Raw genomic sequence first — 26,570 nt, forward strand, 5'->3', positions numbered from 1 at the left:
TCAACTTATCTGACCTTTTCTGCTTGACTCAGACATATACTAGTTATTGCAAATAAGGGAAACCATGGGACCTATGTTTTTTGGGGGCCTGGCTTACTTTACTTAATATAATTTTTTCCAAGCCTTTCCATTTCCTAACAAATGGGACAATGTCATTCCTTCTGATGGAGGCATAGAATTCCATTGTGTATATATGCACTATTTTCTTGATCTATTCATCTACTGAGGAGTGTCTGGGTTATTTCCATATCTTAGCTATGGTAAATAATGCTGCAATAAACACAGTTGTGCTGGTAGCTTTAGTGTGGTCTTGTTTGTGAACATTTGGGTAAATGCCAAAAGTGGACTTGCTGGGTCATAGGGGAGCTCTATGTGGAGTCTTTTGAGGAACCTCCATACTGCTTTCCAAAGTGGTTGAACAAGTTTACACACCCACCAACGATGAAGTAAGGTTTCCTTCTGGCCATATCCCCTCTAGCATCTGTTGTTATTAGAGTTCTTGATTATAACCATTCTAACTGGGGTGAGGTGGTATCTCAATGTTGTTTTGATTTGCATTTCGTTTATGGCTAGAGAGGTTGAGCATTTCTTCATGTGTCTATTGGCCATTCTTATTGCCCCTTCAAAGAAGTTTCCCTTTAAGCCTTTAACCCACTTATTTATCGGGCAGTTGTTTCTTTGAGGATTTGTTGTTGGGGGCTTTAATTTTTTTAATAATTTTTTATTGTGAAAATACTGTACAGAGGGGTTACAATCACATGAGCAAGGTAATGAGTACATTTCTTATCAAGCATTGATAGTATAATCCCTGTTTTCACTGTATTTGATTCTGGTGCCCTGCTCTTGTATATACATTTTTCTAATATGGGGAGGGGAAGCGAAATAACAAAATGCTGAAACAAGGATACAGGTTGACCCATTGTAACAATGTATAAGATGTATAAGACACTATGTTGAAAACAAACTTTACAACTTTGTGCGGTGAGGGAGGAGTTGGGGAGATGGGGAGGGAAGGAATGGTAGGGGAAAACAAAGGAGGGGGTAACAGTGCTCAATACCTTGCCCATGTAACTGTAACCCCTCTCTATACTATCTTTACAATAAAAACATTTATTGCTTAAAAATTATGGAGTTTTGCTTTTCAAACAATACCTATTAACATCTAAAAGAACATTGGTAAACTATAAAAGTAAATTATTTTTTAAAAAATATAGTGCACAGGGTGGGATGATATGAAAGAATAGTAAAGGGAGTGGATTTGATCAAAGTACACTCTATATCTGTATAGATATACCACAGTGGATTTGCTTTGTAAAATTAGTACACTAGTAAGTAAAAGAAATCCTTTGATATATTCTAGGGACTTTGTAAATGAGGACTTATTTCCAGAAACTAACCAACATTTAAATTAGCGGGCCTCACTGTGCTGAAGCCCCTGAGGAGCTCTGGTTGCCCTAGAAACCAGTTAGCCTGTGAGATGGAGAAGCCTAATGCTTGCTGGTGGCATTCATGGGCCAAGAACCAGAAGAAGAAGAAAGGCCTCGTGTAGGGACACTCCCAGATCTATTTACAGTACATTGCATATACCACCTGGATTTGCTTTCAGGTTTCATTACTTTGTCTCGACTTTATTTTCAATAACTGAGATGAATAAGATTTCTGCCTAGGCTTAAGATAAATGCACATATAATATCAATAATGCCAGAGTTTAAAGGTAAATTGTCCATTCTTTAAAGAGATAGATTATCACAGATGTCTTCCTGTGTGCTTATGGGAGAGATGAAATGTTTGTAATTTAAATTACACTGCAAAGATACTAATGACTGAAATTAAATCAAATTCGGTGCATTAAATTAAAAAGTTTCTACTGCTAAGTTTGAAGTCTTCTCAGTTGAACAAATATTCTCAAATATTTAAACAGACACTGAGAACAACAACAAAAAATAACAGCAACTTCTCTGGGCTTTTAGTCTTACTGCTAAGATGGACACAGACTCTTCAAAGCACCACAGGTTAAGTGCAATGCAGACAATACTCCCTGGATTTTAGTAGGTCTGTCTGTAACACACAATAGATAGAGATAGGTTGGGAGGTATGAAATGATGTCACTGAGAAGGAGTAAATGGGATCACTACCCAGAAATTTCTAACCATGAAAAGGTCAAGGTGGAGACAAAAGACCAATTAGAGGACACTTTAGATAATGCATGGTATATTATTTGAAAAATGGATATGCATTAAAGAACTCATGATAGGATTTAAACTTGAGACATACAATGCTAAGTATAATCAACAGACTTGTTCCTCCTCAAACCTATAACTTCCTATCAAATATAAATAAATAATAACTATGTATCCAAAATGCAATAATAAAAATGCAGGGAGACTAACATATTACCAAGTTTCCTTGTCTTTCCTTTTAAAGTTAAGGAAAATATTTCATAATTCTTCATAGAATTCTTCATATTGATACCAAATCTGATAATATTAGCACTACCTAGATAAATGTGTAAAGAGGGATGGTCAGGGGACAGTCTGTCTCATTCAGGAAAACATAACCAGTGAAGTTCAAGAAAGAGAAGTACCATCTGAAGCAACTACAACCAAGTCCAGTGTGCTGAAAATGAAGAATGAAGAGGGCAAATTAGTTCTAGAGCTCAGAGTGAGCAAAGCAATGAAGGACAGCCTGATGCCTTCAGCTTTTAAGCCCAGCTCACTAGGCTAGATTATCAGAGTTGTCTTGCTGTGCTCTCATGAAATCTATGAAAATCTTTGGAGGGAATCCATTTTATATTTTGGAAAGATCATTTTGACTTCTTGTGGAGAATTGACTAGAAGTAGCAGAGAGGTTATGGAAAAGCAACCATATACCAATTCCTACAATGAGCCTACATGCCAAGGTAGAAAACAGGTAGTGTTTTCTAAAACACATAGAAAACATGTCTCAGTGTGCCTCAAACATTGAAAGCACTCAACGTAAATTTGTCAACAACTTGAATGAGATCATTCTGTTTTTATCTGACTCCTAAAATTACTTAAAATGACAAAAATAGTTGTTCTTTCAAGGTCTGACGTTTTACATTTTTGAGGAACAAAACTTTTAATATAGGGGAAGTTTTTTTTCTCTAAAGGACCTTTCAGCATTAAAAATAAATGTTTCTAAAACTTTGTTTACTGTGCAATGGTGGATGACAAATGAAAAGACACATTGTTTCTCTAGAGTTCTCAATCTCTAAGGAAACAATATACGTTTTCAAAGACATAGAAAATTATTTACTGAAATGCTGTTTTTCCATTAGTGAGTCAGTTTTCAAAACTATATTGTAATATACTGTAAATTTACCATGAACATCACTGCTTTTAAAAATTATATTATTATATAATTTATGTACCATAAAATGTACCTTGCTGAACTGTGAGTGCTAGTAAATTCACAGTTGTGCCTCCATCACCAGTGTCCAATTTTACAATACTTCGTTACACCCATCCCTCAATCTCTATTTTGCATTAAAAATAATTTTTCCATTTCCCTCTTTTCAATCTCTCTCTCCAACCTGAGAAATGATTAAACTATTTTTGATATACAAGTAGATTTGTTATTCTGGAGTTTTCATGTAATCCAATTTGCAGTCCCTTGAAAATGACTAGCTCCATATATAATGAATTGTGAGGCCACTAGTCCAAGAGGCGCCAACTATCTATGTTTCTATGGAAAACAGAAACTCAGCAAAGCTCACATCCTAAAAACAAAACGCAAGCTAATCTTAAAAAAAAAAAAGGGCCAAGAACCTCTATGACCACTGTTCTATCTTCATCAATCAATAATTTTATAGCTTTGATCCTGTGTTCTTCACCCAAAGACACTTTCCATTGAGATCCTTAACTGGAGCCTCAGCTGTTTGAGGCCTGCTAAAATAAACCTTTCACAATTCAGAAGTGCTCAATTCATAGTGCATGTCCTCAAGGTCCAATCACATAACAGCATACACTGATGTTTCATTCCTTATTATTGCTGATAATAAACCATTGTATGGACGCAAGGCATTTCATTTATCTATTCAGCAACTAATGGACATTTAGGTAGTTTGCATTTTTCAGCCATTATAAAAAAATGCTGTGATGATCCCTATAATATCCTTTAGGGATATGCATATTGTATTATCTGCCATATATACATTGGCATGGAATTTTTGAGCCATATGGTAATTCTAAATTTAACATTTTGATAAAATGTCATGCCATCTTCCAAAGTGCCTCTACCATTTTGCACTCCCTCTAGCAGTGTAGGAATGCTCTGATTTTTCCACAGCTCAACAGCCGCTCTCTATTTTTATTATAGACATCCTGCAGTGTATCAGTGTATACAGTGTTTTTTCATTGTTTCTTGGTGATTTTGATTTGCATGAACCTAATGAATAATGATGTTGTACATGGTTCAGATGCTTGCTGGCTATGTGTGGTTATTTATTGGAAAAACGTTTGTTTAAAACTCTTTTTTTAACCAGTACTGGCAATTGCATTGGTCCAGGCTTGCTCACCTAGCACTGAACCACTTAAGCCACACTTCCAGACTGGATTTTTTTACTGGTTATTTTGAGGTGGAGCTTCCAGCTAGAGCTGGCCTCAAATAGATACCCTCTCTGCCTCTTGTGTAGCTAGGATCACAGCAGTGGGTCACAGAACCCAGCCCAAATGTTTTGTCTTGCAAGAATTGTTTAATTGTTCTAATCAGTGCATCATGTAAAGATTGTGTCATGTATGACAAAAATGTTTTAGATCTGATTTTTAAGACACTGTTTCCAGTACATCTGTGTTTTATCTTCAGTGTTTTGTTGCCAGATGTATTTTTTACTTAACAAAACATTTAACTAATAAGTATTATTTATGGATTGCATTCTTCACTAATAATAACTAAAATTCTTCATTTTTTTATTCTTTCTTTTTTGTTTATTTTTGCTTTTGTGATAGTGTGGAGGTTTGAGTCAGGGCCTCATGACTGCTATGCTGTCACTCTATGACTTGAGCCACCCTTCACTAGCCCCTTTGTTGTTTATTTGAATCTGAGTCATGATTCATCTATTTTAGCCTTCCTGCCATTGCTAAGATCACTCACAAGAGTGTGCTCCTGAGTTCTGTCTTCCCTCATGGGGAAGAAGTCTCACTAATTTTGTTTTTCATTGTCAGTCATGGGGCCTGAACTCTGGGCCTAGGCACTGTCCCTCAGCTCTTGAGCTCAAGGCTAGTGCCCTAACACTTGAGCCACAGCACCACTTCCAGTGTTTTCTACCTATGTGATGCTAAGGAATCAAACCCAGGGCCTCATGCATGCAAGGTAAGTACTCAACCACTGAGCCAATTTCCCGGGGCTAATTTTTCTCACTGGGAATATTTTAGAATTGCAATCTTTCCACTCACAGTTTCCCATGTAGCTTGGGATACTGTGGGATGATGTGTTTGGGGGATTGGATCTTGCCTTCTGTTCAGGCTGACTTGTACCTCCATCCCTGGATGACAAGCGTACCACCATACTTAGATTTACAGGTGTAAGCCACTGGTTCCTGGCTTTCTTCTTTGTGTTTTCATTTTCCATTTCTATGGTACTTTTTTCCCCCATTATTCTTCCTCTGGGGATAGTCACTCTTAGTTGATACACTGAGCCAAGTGAGCCCATACATGGCTGGAGGGTATGAAGATGACATACAAACAGCTACACAATACACAGGAGATGCTGCAGGCAGAGGCGAATGCCCACAACGAGGGCCATGAGTTTGAACACAGGAAATTTCTTCTTCTTTTATTGGATATAAGATAATCATTAGTAAGTAACTCAAGCTACTCAGGATAAAATATTATGCAGAAATAAGCAATTATGAAAATCATTTAGACTTTTCAGTTATCCTATATTATAAAAATCTTATTCTCTGACTATCTCATGCAACAAACCAGCTTCTTACCATCTAAAATATATGAATTGACTTTTAAAAAATTTAGTTTCTTTTTTCTTTCTTCTGCTCTCAAACCATAAAAATTCTATTTTATATCTATGATCATTATCCCCTCTGTAATGCTATAATTGTAACATATTTGATAATGAATTCTAGTCATATTAGCATGGAAATATGTTTAATTTAATGTAGAGGTCAAGAGGTGTGGTAGCCCATAGATAGTAATCCTAGCAATTCAGGGGTCAGATATCAAGAGGAACATAGTTCAAGAATACCCCCGGCAGAAAGTTTGTGAGATTCCCTCCACCTTCCCTCCACAAAATTCAACAATAACTGGATGTAGTAGTGTGTGATTCTATCCTATCTACACAAGACTTGAGATTAGAATATAGCCTAAAAATAACAACTTGCAAAACCCTGTCTCAACAGAAAACTCTGGTCATGGTTGTGTTTCTATCATCCATCAAGAAGACTAAAATAGTCAAGCGCTGGTGGCTCACACCTGCAATCCTAGCAACTCAGGAGGCTGAGATCTGAGGATCACTATTCAAAGCCAGCCAGGTCAGGCAAGTCTGTGAGACTCTTATCTCCAATTAACCACTAGAAAATTGGAAGTGGCACTGTGGCTCTTCACTGAAGAGCTAACAAGGAAGCCAGCCATTCCCTAGATAAGAATGGATCACCAGGGGCTAGGAAGATGGCTCAGTGGTAGAACACTTGCCTTGCATGCATGAGGCCCTGGGTTCAATTCTTCAGTACCACATAAGCAAAAAGAAAAAAGCAGGAAGTAGCGCTGTGGCTCAAGTGGTAGAGCGCTAGCCTTGAGCTGAAGAGTTAAGGGACAGCGCCCAGGCCCAGAGTTCAGGCCCCACATCTGGACCCCCAAAAATAAAATTAAATTAAAAAAAAGAATGGATCACCAGTTTCTTCCTGAGCCCACGTCCTGAATTATGTTCCCCACCTCCCCTATCTCCATCTACTTTGTCTCATGCCTAGTCCTGTGCATTATTCCTTCACATGATCTATTTCCTCTTCTTGTTATGACTCATCAATATAGAACCACTGGCACAAACACAAATACAGTATGCACAAATACAACCATTCTGGCATTCAACCCAGGTAGACTCAATCTCTGCATTTCTATTGGCCTCAGTCTTTGAACTCACCTTGTTAACTGTATTTTATAAATGTACTTTACAACTTTGGAGTGTGGGGGGGGGGTGGGGTGAGATGGGAAGGGATGCTAAGGGAAAACAAAAGAGGAGGTAACAATGCTTGATTGATAAGAAATGTACTCATCATCTTGCCTATGTAATTGTAACCCCTCTGTACGCTATTTTCACAATTAAAAAAAAACAAGCTAGAAAACAGAGAAAATTAATAAAAATAAGAGTAAGTGTAAAAAAATAAATAAATGCAGGGCTAATTAGAGAGTACTATAATATCAAGTTACTTCAAAAATAATGTACTTATTTTTGAATAAAAATGGCAAATCAATAATATAATCTTATGGAAAGGTTGAAAAAAGTGTACAGAGACTTACCATAGACCTTCACCACATGTCAATAATAAGAAATCAGCTCTATTTCTGTCTCATTAAACTAGAAGATAAGCTTAGCAATATAATAGCCTTGCCTCAGAAACAATCCAAAGTAGACAAAAGCTTCATTGAGAAGTAAAGAAGAATCCCGATAATATTTATGAGAAACTAGAAAAGTCAGGCCTTGTGTTATCAGTGCATTTGGACAGTTCAGTCATGTGCTTTAATGGTGAGTCAGGCATGAATTGGGGTGGAGGAGGGGGGAGAGGTAGTTAAGTGAAATGACCTTTCCATCTCTATTCAACATAGAAACCACATCCATCCCAAGCAATGTAGTCTTTACTCTTTTGTTACTCAGATTGTAATCTTTTCCAATGAGGTAAAAAAATGCCTCTAAAACAAAGAATGTGCAGTTATAAAAATTTTGTTTAACTTTGTTATGAGGGGAAAATGGCCAATAATGTCGCTTGCAGGATTAATTACAAGAAATTAACATCACAATCCATAAAAACCTCAGAAACATTATTCTAATGATACATACATAAAATGCTAAATAATTTTAAGATAAATAAGAGCTTGAGGCATAGTTCAAGTGATAGAGAACTAACAGCCAGCAAGGGCATGGCCCTGAGTCCAAACCCCACTACTGCAAAATAAATAGGTAAATAGACAGATGAATAGACAGACAGACAGACAAATAGATAGATAGATAATAGGGTTAGCTTCCTCTGTCAAAACTCTCACTTGTGGAATTTAAAAGAGTAAAATACTTAAAAGCCAAAAAGAGGCTGGGAAGGTCCCTCAGTGGTAGAGCGCTTGCCTTGCATGCTTGAGGTCCTGGGTTCGATTCCTTAGCACCACATAAGCAGGAAAAAAAAGCCGGAAGTGGTGCTGTGGCTCAAGTGGTAGAGCGCTAGCCTTCAGCTGAAGAGCTGAGGGGCAGCGTCCAGGCCCAGAGTTCAGGCCCCACGACCAGCCCCCCCCCAAAAAAAGCCAAAAATAGCATGGCGGTGGGTTGGCCACAGAATATAAAATTTTAGTTAGAAAAGATGGATAATTTCTGAAGATCTACTGAATAGAATTGTGCCTATAACTAATAAGAATGTATGCTTGAAGATTGCTAAAATAGCAGATGTTAAATGTTCTCACAAAAATAAATAAATAAATAAATAAATAAATAAATAAAATTGGATGCTGGTGGCTCACACCTATAATCCTAGCTACACAGGAGGGTGAGGTCTGAGTACTGATGTTCAAAGCAAGTCAGTGCAGGAAAGTCCATGAGACTCTGATCTCCAGTTAATCCCCAGAAAACCAGAAGTAGCACTGTTGCTAAAACTGGTAAAACACTAGGCTTAAACAAAAAAGTCAAGTAATGCATATTACAATCTTGGTTAGAAATCTAAAATAAGACATTAGTCATACAATGTTTGTGATTCTATGAAACACTTATTTAAAATTAGTTAAGTTTGCTGGGTGCCAATGGCCAACACTTGTAATCCTAGCTACTCAGAAGGCTGAGATTTGAAGATTATGGTTCCAAGTCAGCCCATGCCAGAAAGTCTGTGAGACTACAGTCTCTAATTAAGTACCAAAAAGAGCTGACAGTGAAGCTATGGCTTAAATTGTAGAGCATTAGTCATGAGCACAAAAGCAAAGGCACAGCATCCTATTCTGAGTTCAGGCCTCAGGACTGGTGAGAGGTCAAGTGAGGAATTATTTATGCTTGAGAGAGAGAGAGAGAGAGAGAGAGAGAGAGAGAGTGCGCGCGTGCGCTAGAGTCTGAACTCAAGGCTTTGTGCTTACCAGGTATTGCTCTTGTTATTTTTGAGATGGATAGGGTCTCACCACTTATTTATATGTCCAGATGCCCATGATCTCATCCTCCCACAGAACTGGGATAACACCCGCCAACCACAATTCCCTGGTTTTTAATGGTTGAGATGAGTCTCATGAACTTTTGCCTGGGCTGTCCTCAAACCACCATCCTCCCATTTTTACCTCTCAAATATCTAGAAATGAAGTGTAAGATACCAGGGCCTAAGTCAGTGTTGTTTTATTTTCTATGTTTCTAAAGAATTTTGGATTTTTCTCATGGAGTACATAAATGTTGAACTGGTTCACACTATCGTCAATCATTTCAACCTCAGAAGTTCCATAGTGCCAAATTAAATTTACCTAGTACCACCATTTCCCCACTCTGGTGATCCTTTTGAGCAGAGGACTAATGTCTATAAAGTGAAGAGTATAATCAAGCAAGTGAAGCAAAATTAACTGACAAAGGGCTAAAACACAGATCTATTTCAATGTACTGTAATATATTATCACCACCAATTCAGCCACCTCTGGAAAATAAGATCTTTATCACTAACTAGTACCCATAAGTCAAGTCAGTGAGCAAAATTTTTTTGAAATGATCTTTGCATGCCAGGAATGATAGCTTACTCCTGTAATCTCAGCTACTTGGGAAGTAGGAAGGATTAGCACTGGACTGGTCTTGGCAAAATGTCTGAGGCCCTTCTTCAGGTGATATTTCACTGATATTCAAAACTCCAGTACTACCAACAATAAATAAGTAAACAAATGCATGAATAAACAAAAAACAACTAAATAAATACAGATCTTGTCATAGCAAGGTGAGTTGGGCTGGACAACCTTTCCATGAGCCAATTTAATGTTTTACTTTCAATGGACATTAAGCATAAAAAAATCTCATTTTTTCTTATATGCTATCTCTATGACATATTTATTTTTCTTGCTACATTTAACTAAAGCGAACATGGAAGCAAAGAGAATAAGTAATGAAATGACCAAAAAGAGCTAGTAAATGTAGTAACTGATATAAAAACTTCTCTGAGAGGATCATTTTTAATCCCTAGCCCTTTCAGATTCTGTTTCTGCTTTATTAATTATGTTTTTTACTTCATCCACAGGATAATTACAGAATTAAAAAATAGACTTTTGTTAATTAGCTATTGCTGTTTTTTTATTGTGAAAATACTGTACGGAGGAGTTACAATTACATGAGCAAGATAATGAGTACATTTCTTCTCAAGTGTTGTTGCTTCCTCCTTTGTTTCCCCTTACCATGCTTAAAAAAAAGTTTTCTATCTATAAGATATTTATAATTTTTCTCAAGCAAGTGGGAGCTTTTAAAATTTTTTTCAGTTGAAATTCATCCAACACAAATATGGTCTATCAAGTGCTTCTATGGATTTGTCTCAGTGGAAATATTTATTTACTGAGGACAGGACTTAGTAGTAGTTGATCTCATATACTGCTCTGTAATGTGAGAAAGTCATTATTTCCTGGCTCTCTAGTAATTTATTTTGAATTTGTTAAATTCATCGATGTGTGAACTGGTTATCAAAGCTCAATAAACAACTTATAAATCACTTTGAAGTTGGCAGAAATAAATATTAATGAGTCAGTTTTCAAGGAATTTAGTCTGTCTGTTCTCTTTCCTTCTCCATAGTTAAAAAAAATAAGTAACTCAGTTGTTTTACTTGAAAAAGGAGCTACAATTTGTTAGTAACAATTCTCAAGATACTTATCAGAATATTTATAATCTGAAATCAGCTATCTGCTCTACGGAAAAAATAATGTTCTTTGAAATCCACCAAAAGTTCCATATGATAAAAGTGTGTAAAACTGATTCATAAAACAAAGTTGATTCTAAAATATGAGCCACTCAAGCTAGTCCTCTTCACTGAAGTCTTCCTGATACTGGCCTTAGAATGAGGAAAGGAAAGAACTGGTTTGGAGGTATCTAATGCTTAAAATAGTCAGAAACTGACACTACCTCCCCTAACCTTCTTCCTTTTCTCACACATCAATAGAGGCTCCAGCAACTATAGTAACTTGCCAGGGCCACTAAATCACTAGGAAACTCCAGGTTTTAAAATGTGGTTGAAGTTGGATGTTAGTGGCTCACACCTGTAATCCTTGCTATTCAGGAGGCTGAGATCTGTGCAAAGCCAGCCCAGGCAGGAAAGTCTGTGAGATTCTTATCTCTAATAAACCACCAGTAAACCTGAAGTGGTGCTGTGGCGCTGTGGCTCAAGTGGTAGAGCACTAGCCTTGAGCTAAAGAGCTGAGGGACAGCGCCCAGGCCGCCCAGACCCAGAGTTCAAGCCCTACAACAGACAAAAAAAACAAAATGTGGTTGCCTACAATTGTCTCATGTTATTTTCTTTTTTGTTGTTGTTGTTTTATTTTTATATTTTGCCCTGGGCTCTCCTGCCCTCCCCCCACCAAAATCAGAATCAATAAACCACACCATCCATACCTCTGTTATTGTCTGAGATAGGGCTCACTATGTGAACTTGGGATCTTCCGACGTAGGCATCCCAAATGCTAAGATTAAAAATATGTGCTTACCACACCCAGCGTTAACAATTTAGCTGTTTTCTTTTTTCTGGTATTGGGATTTGAACTCAGAGAGCTCCCTTGATTGGTGCTCTATCACATAAGCCACACCTCCAATGCCTCTTTTTGTTAGTTATTTTGGAGATAGAATCCTGTGAGGTTCTCTGCAAGGATTGGTTTTGAGGCTCCATTGTCCTCTGTATCTCAGCCTCCAGCATAGCTAGGATTACAGGTATGAGCCACTGAGCATGTGTGTGTACCAGTACTGGGGCATGAACTCAGGACCTTTCACTCTCACTAAGCTTTTTCCCTCAAGGATGGTGCTCTACCACCTGATCCATACTTCTTCTTAGGCTTTTTGCTGGTTAATTGGAGATAAGAGTCTCATGGACTTTCCTGCCAATCCTGGATTTTCAAACTGCAATCCTCGATCTCAGCCTCCTGGGTAGCTAGGATTACAGGTGTGAGCGACTAGTGTTAGTTTAACTATCTTAATTGCTCTTTCCTGTTTTCTTTTTTCTTTTTCTCCTTATACATGCTAGGAAATTCCTCTACCATGGAACCAAATCCCCACACCTGTTGTTGTTTTGAGACAGCTCTTGTTACATTGCTGCTCTCAAAACCCTTAGCCTCAAACGACATTGTCAGGCTGAGGTGTACCTGGCTAAACTCTTCAATGCATCCTTGAGTCAGCTTTATTTCCTAGGTTTCTTACCCCAGCACACCCTTATTCTAATGGCTGCACTCCAGAGCAACACATGCTTATCTCTCCCCACTCCCTTCCCCACTAAGTTGTAAAGTTCATTTCCAACATAGTGTCAAGTGAGTATCAATGCTGCATTAGTTCATCCTTTGTCCTTTGTTTCTGTGGTTCCCCTTCCTTTCCATAGATTGAATAAGCTTATATACAAGACAAATGGTACAGAAAACTAAAGCAGAAAAAAAGTAAAAACTACATACAGGACAAAGTAAGAGCCTCTTGTTTCCAATTCTTGGAGTTCAGGTTGATACACTTCATTATCTATGATCTTATGCACTTAGCAATTGGGTTATTGAGATCCCCTTTTAGGAATAACATAGATATATTCTAGTTCTTACAAATGAGAGAAACCATGCAACCTATGTTTCTTTGGGTCTGGCTAACTTCACGTAATATAATATTTTACAGGTCTTTCCATTTATTTATGAATGGGGTGATGTCATTCTTTCTGATGCAAGCATTGTGTATATATACTATATCTTATTTTCTTTTCTTTTTTTTTTTTTTTGCCAGTCTTGAGGCTGGAACTCTGGGCCTGTGCACTGTCCCTGACCTCTTCAGCTCAAGGCTAGTGCTCTACCACTTGAGCCACAGCACCAGTTCCAGCTTTTTCTGCTTATGTGGTGCTGAGGAATCGAACCCAGGGCCTCATGCATGCAAGGCAAGCATTCTAGCACTGAGCCACTTTCCTGAGCCATATACTCTGTTTTTTTGATCCATTCATCTACTGAGGAAGAGCTGGGTTGGTTCCATATCTTAGCTACTCTACTCACATATATTAGAAAGCTCAAGATTTTAAACCATATCTTGTCATTGTCTCAGATTTTAGGTAATATTCCTTTTTGGAGATATTTTGTATCTTGATATTGTCATTTTATACCTTGGGTCTAAATGCTTCTATCTATGGAACACCTGGGATCTCAGCAATCATCATACTTCCATTTTGTTTCATTATATTTTACCAACGTTTCACTCATATCTGATTTTCACAAAGGGATGAGAGAAAACAAAAACTTTATTATATCAAAATGAGATCTTTACACACTGGAAAGAGACAGTCAGCTGGGTGAGGCCGGAAGTAGGCTTGAAATGCAGTTCACACTGAACCGCATCCTGGTTATTTGTCCTGTAGAGGGCGCCAATTCCACCTTGCATAAAGGCCACAAATAGTGTCACATGGACCTTTAAAAGTCCGAAGTACAGGATTTCACATAGTTTTTCAGGTCCAATTTCGATCAGAAATGGCAAAAGAGAAAAGTAACTGATATATAGAGCTTATTCTTATTAATAAGGAAGTGCCAAGAAAGACAATGTGTTGTTATTGCTGCTACAAAAGTATAAATTTAACCTAAAGAGGAATATTTAAGAGAATCAGAAGTAGCACAAATTCCTTCACTCAATGAGAAATGAGAACTATTATTGCAGGAGCCTGAGAGTATGCTGTAAATGGCTCTGTGAAAATAGGAGAAAGAGAAAACATGTAACTTGCTTTGATGATTTCATTCAAAAAAAAAAAATCTTAGTAACAGGCACCAGGTGGCTCAAGCTTATCATCCTAGCTACTCAGGAGGCTAAGATCTGAGGATCATAGCTTACAGCCAGACAGGGCAGGAAACTCCTTGAGATTCTTATCTCCAATAAACTCAAAAAAGTCAGAAGTGGCTCTGTAGCTTAAGGGAAAGAGCCTTGAGTAAAAGAAACTCAGGGACCTGCCAAAAAAAGAAAAAAAAACAAAGAAAGAAAACACCTTACTCTAGTAGAAATAAAAAGCAAGACCATGATTTAAAAAAAAATCATTCCTATGACAGAATATGAAGTTTCTGGAGAAATATTTCCATTCCCAGGTTATTAGGTTTTATTTTGATGACTACATAAGTGGTGTCTTTATTGTAAAGCTAAAAACCTTTCAAATTCTATTTTTTTTTTTTTTTGTCGGTCGTGGGGCTTGAACTCTGGGCCTGGGCGCTGTCCCTCAGCTCTTCAGCTCAAGGCGAGCGCTCTACCACTTCACTACAGCGCCACTTCTGGTTTTCTGGTGGTTTTATTGGAGATAGGAGTCTCACGGTCTCTCCTGCCCGGGCTGGCTTTGAACCGCGATTCTCAGATCTCAGCCTCCTGAGTAGCTAGGATTACAGGCGTGAGCCACCAGCGCCCGACTTAAAACCTTTCAAATTCTAACAATAATACCTCTAGAACTTTGCATATATGATACTTATCCCCCCCCCCTGCCCCCAGAAAAAGAACACCTCAGACGTTGTATGTTGCCTTTCCTTTAATGTGGCAATGAGAAGATTAAGGATCAAAGAATCTATGAGATTTGCCTAGTTTCTTGCAGTCATTCATTGCTGATCACAGATTCGAGTCTATGCGAGTCTTGATTTTAGCAGGATCCCTAGTTAGCTCCAGAAACTTACCATTTGAAAACCTATCAACTCAAGTTTGCTATCCTGCTCCCATTTCCTATAAGTAATTAGAATACTACAATGTTAAAGTCGTAAGGATGTAGTAATAACCAATTATATTTAGGCATATCTTGTCTAATCTTCAGACAGGACGTGTGGAGCAGCTACCTACCTGTTCAGATAACTTTTGTCCATTGAGGTGAGCCTGCATCACAGCGTCATTGACGAGCAAGTGGAAGTTCAGGAGTACGTGTTCCACGTCGTAGGTTCCGTGCATGGCATCGGACAGCTCTTCCAGGGACCGGATGTACGCGTGCCAGTGTGGATTAAGCTCCGCCATGTGGGCCAAGCAGCCCCTGGCCACGTTCAGGCAGTATCCCATACAGGGTTTACTGAGACTCAGGCCCTGGCAGTGAGGGCAGTACTGCATCTTCAGGAGGGCTCTGCTGCACTCTTTGGAAAAGTGCAGATGGTCCGTGGTGTTGATGACTTCAATGGCCAGATTCAGTGCCTGCAGAAACGTGCGACTGGGCAGCAGTGACCTCCCCATCTGCCCCATGACTCTTTTGGGAACATTGCCGAATGGACTAACTTCTCGGCGGGCCATGCGGAGGCATTCGGAGTCTTCCAGGGAACTCTCAGTCACACTAGGGTTGATGAGATGGTTGTAAACCAGAGGAAAAAGGCTGTCGAAAAATCTGTTCACAAATTCCTCAAGATTAACATCTGCACCAAACAAATAGAGGCCTACATCAGTGAAGAATTCCTGAATGGAAACAACCACCTCTAAGGCCATGTTCCTATAGGTGTTGCAAAAAAGTATGCTTGTGTAATTTTCTGCTTGTTTGATGAGAGTTTCAAGGGTTTCTGTAACACAGCAAAGGCAAAAGTGTAAAAATGTTTAGTATTCATTTTTTTTTAAAAATCATTTGTCTATCTGCTTCAAACAGTAAATGAATTTAATGCAACACAATCAAACTAAAGATCTAAATCATAAGGCTCAGTCTATTCATCGTCATTTATTTTTCCAAGGATAATTCTAGGATCACAATGGCATAAAAACAAACACATATGTTTCATAGGGATCTATCTCCTAGAATTAAAGGCTCCTAAAAAGTGAAGAAATCGATTCTATTCTGTCATCATTCATAACCTATTAGGGATAAGTATATTTAGTCTCCTGAGTTTATTATGCATAAAGCTTACCACATTAAATACATGATCTCTCATGCTTTTTTGTAGTTTTTCATGTTTCTTTCAGCAAGAAAACTAGGAAATTGGACAATAATAACTATAAAGAAGGGCTAAATTATAAAGGAAGATCTAAAATCCATGGACCTTTTAACATTCAAACTGAAAAGTAAGTAAAACTGTGAATTATCACACCTGCTCAGTGGGATAATTAGAAGTGATTTTATTTGCAAATACCCCTCCCATCAATTATATTCTGTTGTTAGGATAGCATGGTCAACAACTTTACTGGAGGACATTTTATTTCTTACTTAAGTAATTGATCCTGCCAAACATCAATGTATCCAGTCAGAACCAAGAACAATTTATCTACAAATGAAAGGAGAAAGGCCAAAAAATGGGAGACAGGAGTAATCACAGTCAGAACAATAGTGCAAAATGATGACATTGAAAACCAGTGAACCATAGTGGATGTACAGCAATTGTGTTTTATAATTAGTCTAAATAATGACAATATTTGTGTCATTATTTGTAATCCACTACAAAATGCCTTCAAGAAGATTATCTTCCATCATCACAAAGTTATTTTAATTAAGATGTAAAAGGCCATACAATAATTCAGTAATCAAAACTGCTTATTAATTTTTTTAAAAAGATGCAAGAAAATAAAAATGAATAACAAAAAGCAGAGGGATAGATTCAGGTCTGATAATAAAATACCAAAACATAAATATGCTATGGTGTCTTCATCACAAAACAATTAAGAAGAAATACCTAGTTTCAGAAGAACTGCAGTGAGTGGCCATGCAACACTGTGTTCTGCTTCTGCTCTCAGACTCATTCGTATTGGTTTCAAGCTTTACTGTGATATATGGGGTGTCTCCCTTGCAATCAAACACAACACTTTTTTTCTACTGCAACTTTCAACCTGGCCTTAGTTGGAAACAAGGCAATTGAAAATATGGCCAAGTGTGCTCTGTCCACAGGAAGCAACTCTGCGCATGCCCCACCAGGACCCCACAGTGCATCTCAGCTCAGACACTATACGCTCACACATCTGCAAGCACAACTGTAAAAATCAATTTAGAGATTGTGATTTGAACTAAAACAAAAGTTTTAAGCTTATAACTATTTCTCCATCAGACAGGTTCATTTTGTCAGTTTTGTATATGGCTATTAATTATGATAGAACACAAGTGCTTTAACTTACCAATAATAAATTGCAGTGTTGGCAAATTAAATTCATTTTTAAGTAAAGATCTTAAGATAGACTCAAAGAAATGCTTAGATCCTTTGGATTTTTAAGGGTCTTAAACAGTTTTTTTTTTAATGATATGAATTAAGTTTTACATAGAAAGGGGATTCCAGGTCCTCTTAGACAGGAGGAATGAGAAATTAGAAAGGAAAGGGAAAAGAACATTCAGAAGAGTAAAAGAGGTGGTGAATATAATCACATGAATTCTTCTATGCTGCCCACGATTTAAGCTGCATGCTATAAACGTATTTGTGTGTGCCATAATTGGCTAAATTACTTTCACTGGAATAAAATACAAATGCTGTTGACTCTGATTATACAAATATCCTATCTGAATTCTGCCAACTCTAAATGATATTCACATATACAAGATTTTAAAAATCCAAAATATAAATTCTAGCATCATTAACTTACAGAAGTAATCTGTCTTCCATTGTCCACAATTATGGTTTACAAACACAAATTACTTTTCATTGAAGAAAACACATTTCTATTTAGAAGTATCTGTTCCAAATTAAAATGAGTAAAGATCTTTTAAAAACTCTTATTTCTTTATTAAATGTACTCTTTACCTTGCTACTAGGCAAAGAACCAGTTTTGATTTGTGTTTGGGTTTGTAATTTAGAAAATTCTAAACGAAGCCTACAGTTCTATTTGTATCTTTTTCAAACATTTCCTCTGATTTAGGTTTCTTATTTTCTTTTTATTGCTGGACCTGGGGCTTGAACTGTGGGTCTGGATACTGTTTCTGAGGTTCTTTTTGCTAAAGGCTAGTGCTCTACCACTTGAGCTACAGCACCATATTCAGCTTTTTCTGAGTATTTTATTGGAGATAAGAGTTTCTTGGACTTTTCTACCCAGGCTGGCTTCAAACAGTTATCCTTAGATCTCAGCCTCCTGAGTAGCAAGGACTACAGGTATGAGCTACCAGGGCCCAACTAGTTTTCTTATTTTCTAAAACACAATAACCAAACATCTGATAAATATTATAAGTATTATTATACTAAAATTGAAATCCTTTAATATCTTAGACACTAAAACTTGAGATTTTTGGAACTTGTTATTGAGTTTACTACCCTGAAAAGGAGCTATGTTTTCAAATACCAACATTCTGATTATTTTCTAGATGTCCAATCAAAAACTAGAATTCTAAATAGACTGATGTGTTAGGTTTATTTTTTAATTTGCTCTTAATAATAATGGGACTTTTGCTTTCAATCAGTATTAAATGTAATATTGAAGTACTCTAGTTAATTGAATCAACTAAGCATGTGCTAGATAATGTATTTCTGTTATGTGAACATTTGAGATAAAAATATTTTACAAATCTAACTGATGAAAAATTACTACTACTAATACTACATTAAATACATTTGATTTTTTTTCTGGTCCCTGAGGCTTGAACTCAGGGTCTGGGTGTGTTTTCTGGGCTCTTTGTGTTCAAGGATAGCACTCTACCACTTGAGCCATAATGTAACTCTTGGCATTTTCTGACCAGTTTTTTGGAGACAAGAGTCTCACAGACTTTTCTTCCCTGGTTGGCTTTGAACCACCAATCCTCAGAGCTCAGTCTCCTGATTAGTTAGGCACAACTGGCACCTGACTCAGTACATTTGATTTTTATTTTTTTATTTATTTTGCCGGTCATGGCGCCTGAATTCTGGGCCTGGCACTGTCCCTCAGCTTTTCAGTTCAAGGCTAATGCTCTACCACTTGAGCCATAGTGCCACTTCTGGCTTTTTCTGCTTCTATGGTGCTGAGGAATCGAACACAGGGCCTCATGCATGCAAGGCAAGCACGCTACCACTGAGCCACCTTCCCAGCCCCTACATTTGATTTTTAATGCTGTTTTATATTTTATTTTCTAAGTTCTTAGTAAAATTTTAGTACATAAATACATATCAAAATTGAAAAATATGGAAGCCAATCCATTGGGTGATTTTAACATTTTTACGTTAAAAGTTGACAAAAGTAATTGAACTATCAAAAACTAGTTGTTTGTATTAACTCTGAATCAGGAAACCTATCAATTCATTCTTATATTTGTCCTTATTGAATTAAAACTGAGATATTAGCAAGGATTAAAACTTGTGAAATATCATATTACAAAATATTCACTGCTTTGCAAAAGAACAATCTACATATATAATCAGTGCTTCTAAACCAAAGCTCTACTCAATAATTTGCCTATCTATGCAATAAATAGAAACTATATCTCTAAAGAGTTCAAATACCAAGGAGGTAATCTTGGGTGTAAAGTTATAAAAATAGCACTTTCCATGCAGTACTTAAAAATCTATCAGTCTATGCATTTTTTTTTAGGTTTGCTTGAAGAACCAAGAAACAAAATAGAAACAGAAACCTCTCCTTTTTTGTTTTGTGTTTGTCACTGAGGATTTCAAAAGGTTCTTCTTTCAAGGCAATCAAATGAAATCCACCAACATAAAATAATTTCCAGCTTTGCTGAGTGGTAGACAAAATAAAAGGCCACTATCAAATTACTTTAGTTGAAATATAATTATTTTCATTTTTGGGTGGAAATGGATTTACCTGCACATAAAATCTCACTGAGTACAATTGCAGTCAGTGAAGTTTATCTGTATCCATTTCAGTGTATAATCTTAACATTCTATGATAATTTCATGATATAACTGACTGAAAACTATTCCTAATTTTTCTAGCCATATTCGCTTTTTAAAGACATTTCATCGTGCATAAAAATATAAACTTCCATAATAATGGTCAAAGAACAAAATATTTGCTTCTGTCTAAAAGAAAATACAATATAAAAATCAGTGCTCATAAATTCAAGATAGGTTAAGTACACAATATTGTGTCTGGCTATTAAATCAGGGATTAAATTTAAATAAAATATAGGAAACAACATCAGGTGATTCTGATATAAAATTAAACTTGACAAATTGTAGTCAGTAAAGACCCAGATGCAAGTGGCATTTTGCAAAGGGAGAAGCTTAATTTTTATAGGACTTTATTGGTTTAAAGATAAAAATTGACTCCAAAAGGTAATGGCCAAGAAATAACGGTTATAACGGCTTCTCCAGGCTAACATCAAAGGCATTTTATGGCTCCTTAAACACTTAAAATATTTTTGATATAGGAGCATGTTAAAATATAAAATGTAAAGTATCAATTGTAATTTAAGGTCACAGATATCTATAGCTATAGTAATGAAAATAGCTTGAATCTTATCAACCATCAATAATCAGATGATTTTGCAATGTATTACTAGGCTGAAGAGACGTTTTCTGAGTAAATTTAAATTTTTTTGTGCAGCACAGTTCTCAAGGTACAGATTATATTGCTGCAACTGGCATTTCATTCTGTCTCTGTCATTTCAAAGTTACTTTGTGTCTGACACAATGTGTCTCTGTACCTTAAATTATAGATGAATGGATAGACAGGACTCTCCAAGTCTAATTTTTCAATCAGTTTTTATCACATACATATTAAAATAAAATTTACTTTAATCTAACTTTAAAAAAAAAGGACTTCCAGTGAGTTTAGCAGAATCATATCTAGCAATTTCTTCCTCATCTGAAGACCATTACAGCTGTTCTGAAGATGTGCATATATAAATAAAATAAGCATATTTAAATAAAATATTTTAAATAAAAAATAGTTTTCCATCCTAGAGGTGTTTATACTGAATCCATCCCTTATATTTGCATATTTCTTCATTTTTCCAGAATGTAAAATGTGTAATAAAAGTTCTCTGGAATATTAGTTTAATGACATATTTAATGTAATGCAGTATGATTTATAATACAATTCTTCAGAAATTAGCCATCTATACAAATAAATAGTGAGTAGGATATTAATCTGTATCACCAAGTATTAGCATACTAGTCATTAATCTAGTCTACCAAGACCAGAACTGAATGGAATCTTGCTTTCTCAACTTTCCTTTTCTCACATTTCGCTCTTCATTAATTTGGTCATTATGATGCATTACATTAATTTCTAATATAAATTTATAATCATTTGTGTTTTGAAAAAAAAAGTAAAGATTTTAGCAAAAAAATTATTTTTTATTGTGAAAATACTGTACAGAGGGGTTACAATTACATGGGCAAGATAATGAGTACATTTCTTATCAAGCATTGTAGCCTCCTCCTTTGTTTCCCAGCCTCCCCTGTCCCACCACCTAATCCTCCTCCCCCCCACCACCAAAGTTGTAAAGTTCGTTTTCGACATGACAACTTGTACTTCTCATGTTGCAACGGGTCCACCTGTTTCCTTATTTAAACGACTTGTTTTTCCCCTTCCCCTCCACAAATTATACCGACATCAAATACAGTGAAAGCAGGGGTTACACTGTGGGGGAGGGACATACAAAGCAACAAAGAAATAATCTTATAAATGTGTTAGAAACAAATGCATGAAAGAAAAAAAACATTTAAATACATACCTTAGGATTCATTTTCCTAACTTCACCTTATCTGACCTTTTCTGCTTGCAAATAAGGGAAACCATGGGACCTATGTTTCTTTGGGCTTGGCTTACTTCACTTATATATTTTTTCCAAGCCTTTCCATTTCCTAACAAATGGGACAATGTCATTCTTTCTGATGGAGGCATAGAATTCCATTGTGTATATATACCACATTTTCTTGATCCATTCATCTACTGAGAGGCATCTGGGTTGGTTCCATAACTTAGCTATGGTAAATAATGCTGCAATAAACATAGTTGTGCTGGTAGCTTTAGTGTGGTCTTGTTTGTAAACGTTTGGATAAATGCCCAAAAGTGGGATTGCTGGGTCATAGGGGAGCTCTATGTGGAGTCTTTTGAGGAGATTTTAGCAAAAATTTAACCTCAATTAAGTATTTATATGAGATAAAACCAATGCCAAATAATTAACTATAGATTATTCCATCAATTATTTTAAAGATTTTAGTTTTTCTAATAGTCTTATTGTATGCAATTTTTTTCTAAGTTAGTCATCTAATTTATTTATTTTATTATAGCAATGGAAAAGTGGTTAATACAGTTATCACAGGCAAGAAAGTATATATATATATATATATACATATATATAGCATATGTATGTATACACACACACACACATATATATATATACATATATATATATATGTATATATATATATGTTATAGCCAGGCACTGGTTGCTCACGCCTGTAATCCTAGCTACTCAGGAGTCTGAGATCTGAAGATCACGGTTCAAAGCCAGCCCAGGCAGGAAAGTCCATGAAACTATTATCTCCAATAAATCACCAGAAATCTGGAAGTGGCGCTGTGGCTCAAGTGGTAGAGCGCTAGCCTCGAGCTGAAGAGCTGAGGGACAGCGTCCAGGTCTAGAGTTCAAGTTGCACAACCGACCAAAAAAAAGTTATATATTTTATATATAAAAGTTATATATTTTAAAGTAACAGACCCATTTTATTCAACTTGTAAAAAAATATTTCTTCCATTCACACAGTGAGACCAAACGAGGACACTCATAGGAGCAAATCTCAAAAGCTCAATAGCCACGTGCATCACGTGCGTAGGATGGATGGTTTAAAGTAATATTTATCTAAATGACCCCCAAGGAAAGAATTCCAAGAAACAAGGTATTTCTTTGCTATTGTTGCTGCTGCTGTTTTTTTGTCTTTTCCTTTCGTCTTGTTTGTTAATTTGTCTTTGGGAGAGCAAGGGGGGCACAGAAAAGGTGGGACAAAAGGTGAACAATGCAGCAGTGGTATTCACTAGGTACTATGTTGAAAATGAACTGTACAACTTATGGATAGGGATGAAAGGGAAAAACTGAGTGCGGGAGGGAGGCATGGTTCAGAAACAAATACACTTGTTACCTGACTTATAACTGTAACTCCTCTGTACATCACCTCTACAATAACATTAAAATATATTTTTGAAAAATTGTATTCCAAATGGCACAATCTGAATAACACAGCTTTCCTGTTGTCTATATTTTTTCCTAAAAATGAAATGTTATTGAAGAGAAGAGGAGACAATAATCTCAGGTTGCATCACAAACAGTTGCAAAAGCATTTCTTCGAGATGAAAGCATCATGCTTTGATATGTACAAGGGATGCCTTCTACATTCATCTCATCACAAAGAATATTAAAAATATGTTTTTGTGACCAACTGTTTATATTGAATAAAATGAATAATGACTATTTTTACATAAAAATGAATGAAATGAACTTTCACAGGTATAGTTTTGCTGTAAAACATACAAGATAACTTATGCTGCTGGGTGCCACTAATCTGGTCTGTGGTAGAACCCATTTCTTTGTGGACCATTGCTTTTACATCATCCTATCCTGGTAAGTCCTAGACAATAAATCAAGTTCCAAGAATATCTAAAGCAAACATCTTTACCTCAGATCTAGTTATTTTTCCAAGCATATTATTTTGACAAGTGTGACCATTTTTTCAAGAATATACAACCTGGATTGGATTTTTGGTCAGTTATTTTTTGTTTTATCATCAGTACTTTTCTGATTTCCATACATCATTAATAACTTTTCTTTCTTTTTCTTTATACTGGTCCTGGGACTTGAACTCAGGGCCTAGAAATGGTTCCTGAGCTTTTATGCTCAAGGCTAGTGCTCTATCCTCTACCACTTCTGGCTGTTTTTTTTTTTTGGAGGGGGGGAAGGACTTTGGGTCATTAATTGGAGATAAGAGTATCATAGATTTTCCTGCCCCTGCTTGCTTCAAACAGGGATGCTCAAAGTCTCAGCTTCTTGAGTAACTAGAATTACAGGCTGAGCCACAGGTCCAGGCTTGAATAACTGTTCTTATAAAAATGTATTCTAAAGGTTTGTAGATTTATTTCAGTGAAAAAACACTAGCAAGGCTCTGAGTTTGTGCCTCAGCTCTAAGATGGATAGATAGACAGACATACAGACAGACAGATATTCTAATATTGTTACTGTAAGAATTCTCATCCATGCTGGAATACTAACAAAATTCCTCAATCCATTTTTCTCACTTCTGTATTAAACATGGTAAATGTTTTCATATTTCTTTCCACATATTTATTTAATGACAATGTGTAATTTAGGACCAAATGCAAACATCAAAATCTTGAGTGAGCGAAGCGAATTTTCTTTGTCTTATGGAGACTAAAACATACCTATATTTGGATGCTGAAAGCATTTTATCAAGTAGCATGTGACATTCTAAATGAAAACGAGGCTGACATGAGATAAATTGATGCATGGGCACTCTGACTACATAATGATAAGTAACATCCATCTTTTCTTTCAAAGTCAGCTCTGCACAAGTCACAGATGTAAAATAAACTGATCTCTAGCTAGAACTCTTCGCTTCCTCTAAATAGATAATAGTTTCGTTTCTTTCGTAATATTTAATAGTCACCTTTATGAGATCAAATCATCACAAATCATTTATCCTATTAGCCATTCTAAGAATTATCATTAATTTACATCTTGGTGATATTTTTTATGATTTTTTTCCAATAGCATTCACCATAAGCAGTTACAGCTCCCTCAAGTCACAGGATTTGGAATGGTTCCTACAGTATAGTGTTAAAGAATGCATCTGTTTTTTTCCATTCATTTTATCAACTAAAAGGAACTCCATTGAACAACACAAGAATACTGCCTTGGTCATGATATAAATTCATACTAAGTTCAACATTTTTGAGTTCTAGACAGCAGATGATTAAACTTAAGAAATTTCAAGAATGGTTTTAATTCCATTCTGGAACTTGTGGTATTTGAACCTCACCATCACAATGCTCTGGAGCATCGCATTGGATCACATTGCAAGAGTCACCTTTGAGTGCTTCCTTAGTTAGAGGCCAGCAAACACAGAAAGAAATGAACTGAAAGTAGCCACTCCAAAGTTACAGTTTAATAAATGTCCTCTTTCTACCTTGACAAGAGAGAAACTCCTTCAGGAGGTAGCAATCTTTTAGATTGTGTTCTTTCCAAATCGCAGGAGGAAAAATTGCAATACCTCCTGGAAACTGAAATGGGTTATAAAGCACAAAATCAATCAAAGAATAGTTCCACACTACAATGTCCATCCCTGCTCTCCTAGCTGCCATCAGAAAATACTCCAACAGAGTCAAAAGCAGAAAGAATAGAGTGAAAAAGTTATGTGATTGAACTCTAGGATACTAGCAGTCATTTCCAAATTTGCTAGAAACCTAAATTTTAATACAGACAACAAAATGTAACTTTTTAGGAATTTAAATTTTGAAATTGTGACTTTAAAAATATAAAATAATATAGATTTTCTTTATATATTTCCCAATTCAAAATAAATTGCTTCCCTTTTGTAAGAATTGTTTTTTTTTAACAAGAGTAGAAAACCACACAGTTAATTTTTGTTGTTGTCATTTTTTCAGAACAAGGGAAAAGTGTTTGGGATATTATCCTATTAGGAATGAAAAAAATTTAACAGATAAACTAATTCATCTCCCAGATATTCTCATAATCAGTTCAGGCACTTGAGTTTTTCTTTATATTTGTATTTCTATTTACAAAGATAAATATAAGCTGGATGCAGGTGGCTCATGCCTGTAATCCCAGCTATCCAAGAAACTGAGATATGAGGATCATGGTTCAAAGCCAGCCCAGGCTGAAAAGTCAATGAGGTTCTTATCTCCAACAATCTACTCAGAAAAACACAAAAGTGGCTCAAGGGGTAGAGCGCTAGCCTTCAACACAAAGAGGCTGAGGGATAGTTCCCAAGCCCTGAGTTTAAGCCCAGGACCAGCAAAAGTAATTGTAGGCAAAATTTCCAACTTTGAAACCTTTCTTAGATTCCTCTGCCATGCCTAATATCAAAATCTAGTAGCTCTGTAGCTAGTGCCCCAAACAGTTCATAAAACTAGGACAAGTATCTATTTCTTGTCTTAAAAGTTGTTTTCTTGGAAAATGATAGTAGCTTACTTTTGAAAATCAATAAAAAGTAAAAGCGGAAAAAAAGAGCATCACTTAGTAATGTATTAATTAATGTTGAATGCTAATGAAATTACTGTTATGGTTTTACAGCACTCCTACTGTTGATGTTCATTTTGCAAGAATTATCCATGATGCTTCTTACAACAGTGTCACAAAGGGCTTTTTTTTTTTTTTTTTTTTT

General features: G+C 36.2%; 1 protein-coding gene across 1 annotated transcript in view; it reads right to left on the reverse strand.

Moving 5' to 3' along the window:
- Gpc5 (glypican 5) overlaps window positions 1-26,570 on the reverse strand; it is a 493,935-nt gene that overhangs the window by 292,368 nt on the left and 174,997 nt on the right. The window contains exon 3 of the mRNA XM_013022972.1: window positions 15,187-15,881. Coding sequence (XP_012878426.1) covers window positions 15,187-15,881 — 695 coding nt within the window. The remainder of the gene's footprint in view (window positions 1-15,186; window positions 15,882-26,570) is intronic.

The sequence above is a fragment of the Dipodomys ordii genome, unplaced genomic scaffold, assembly GCF_000151885.1.
Source record: "Dipodomys ordii isolate 6190 unplaced genomic scaffold, Dord_2.0 Scaffold65, whole genome shotgun sequence".
Lineage (NCBI taxonomy): Eukaryota > Metazoa > Chordata > Mammalia > Rodentia > Heteromyidae > Dipodomys > Dipodomys ordii.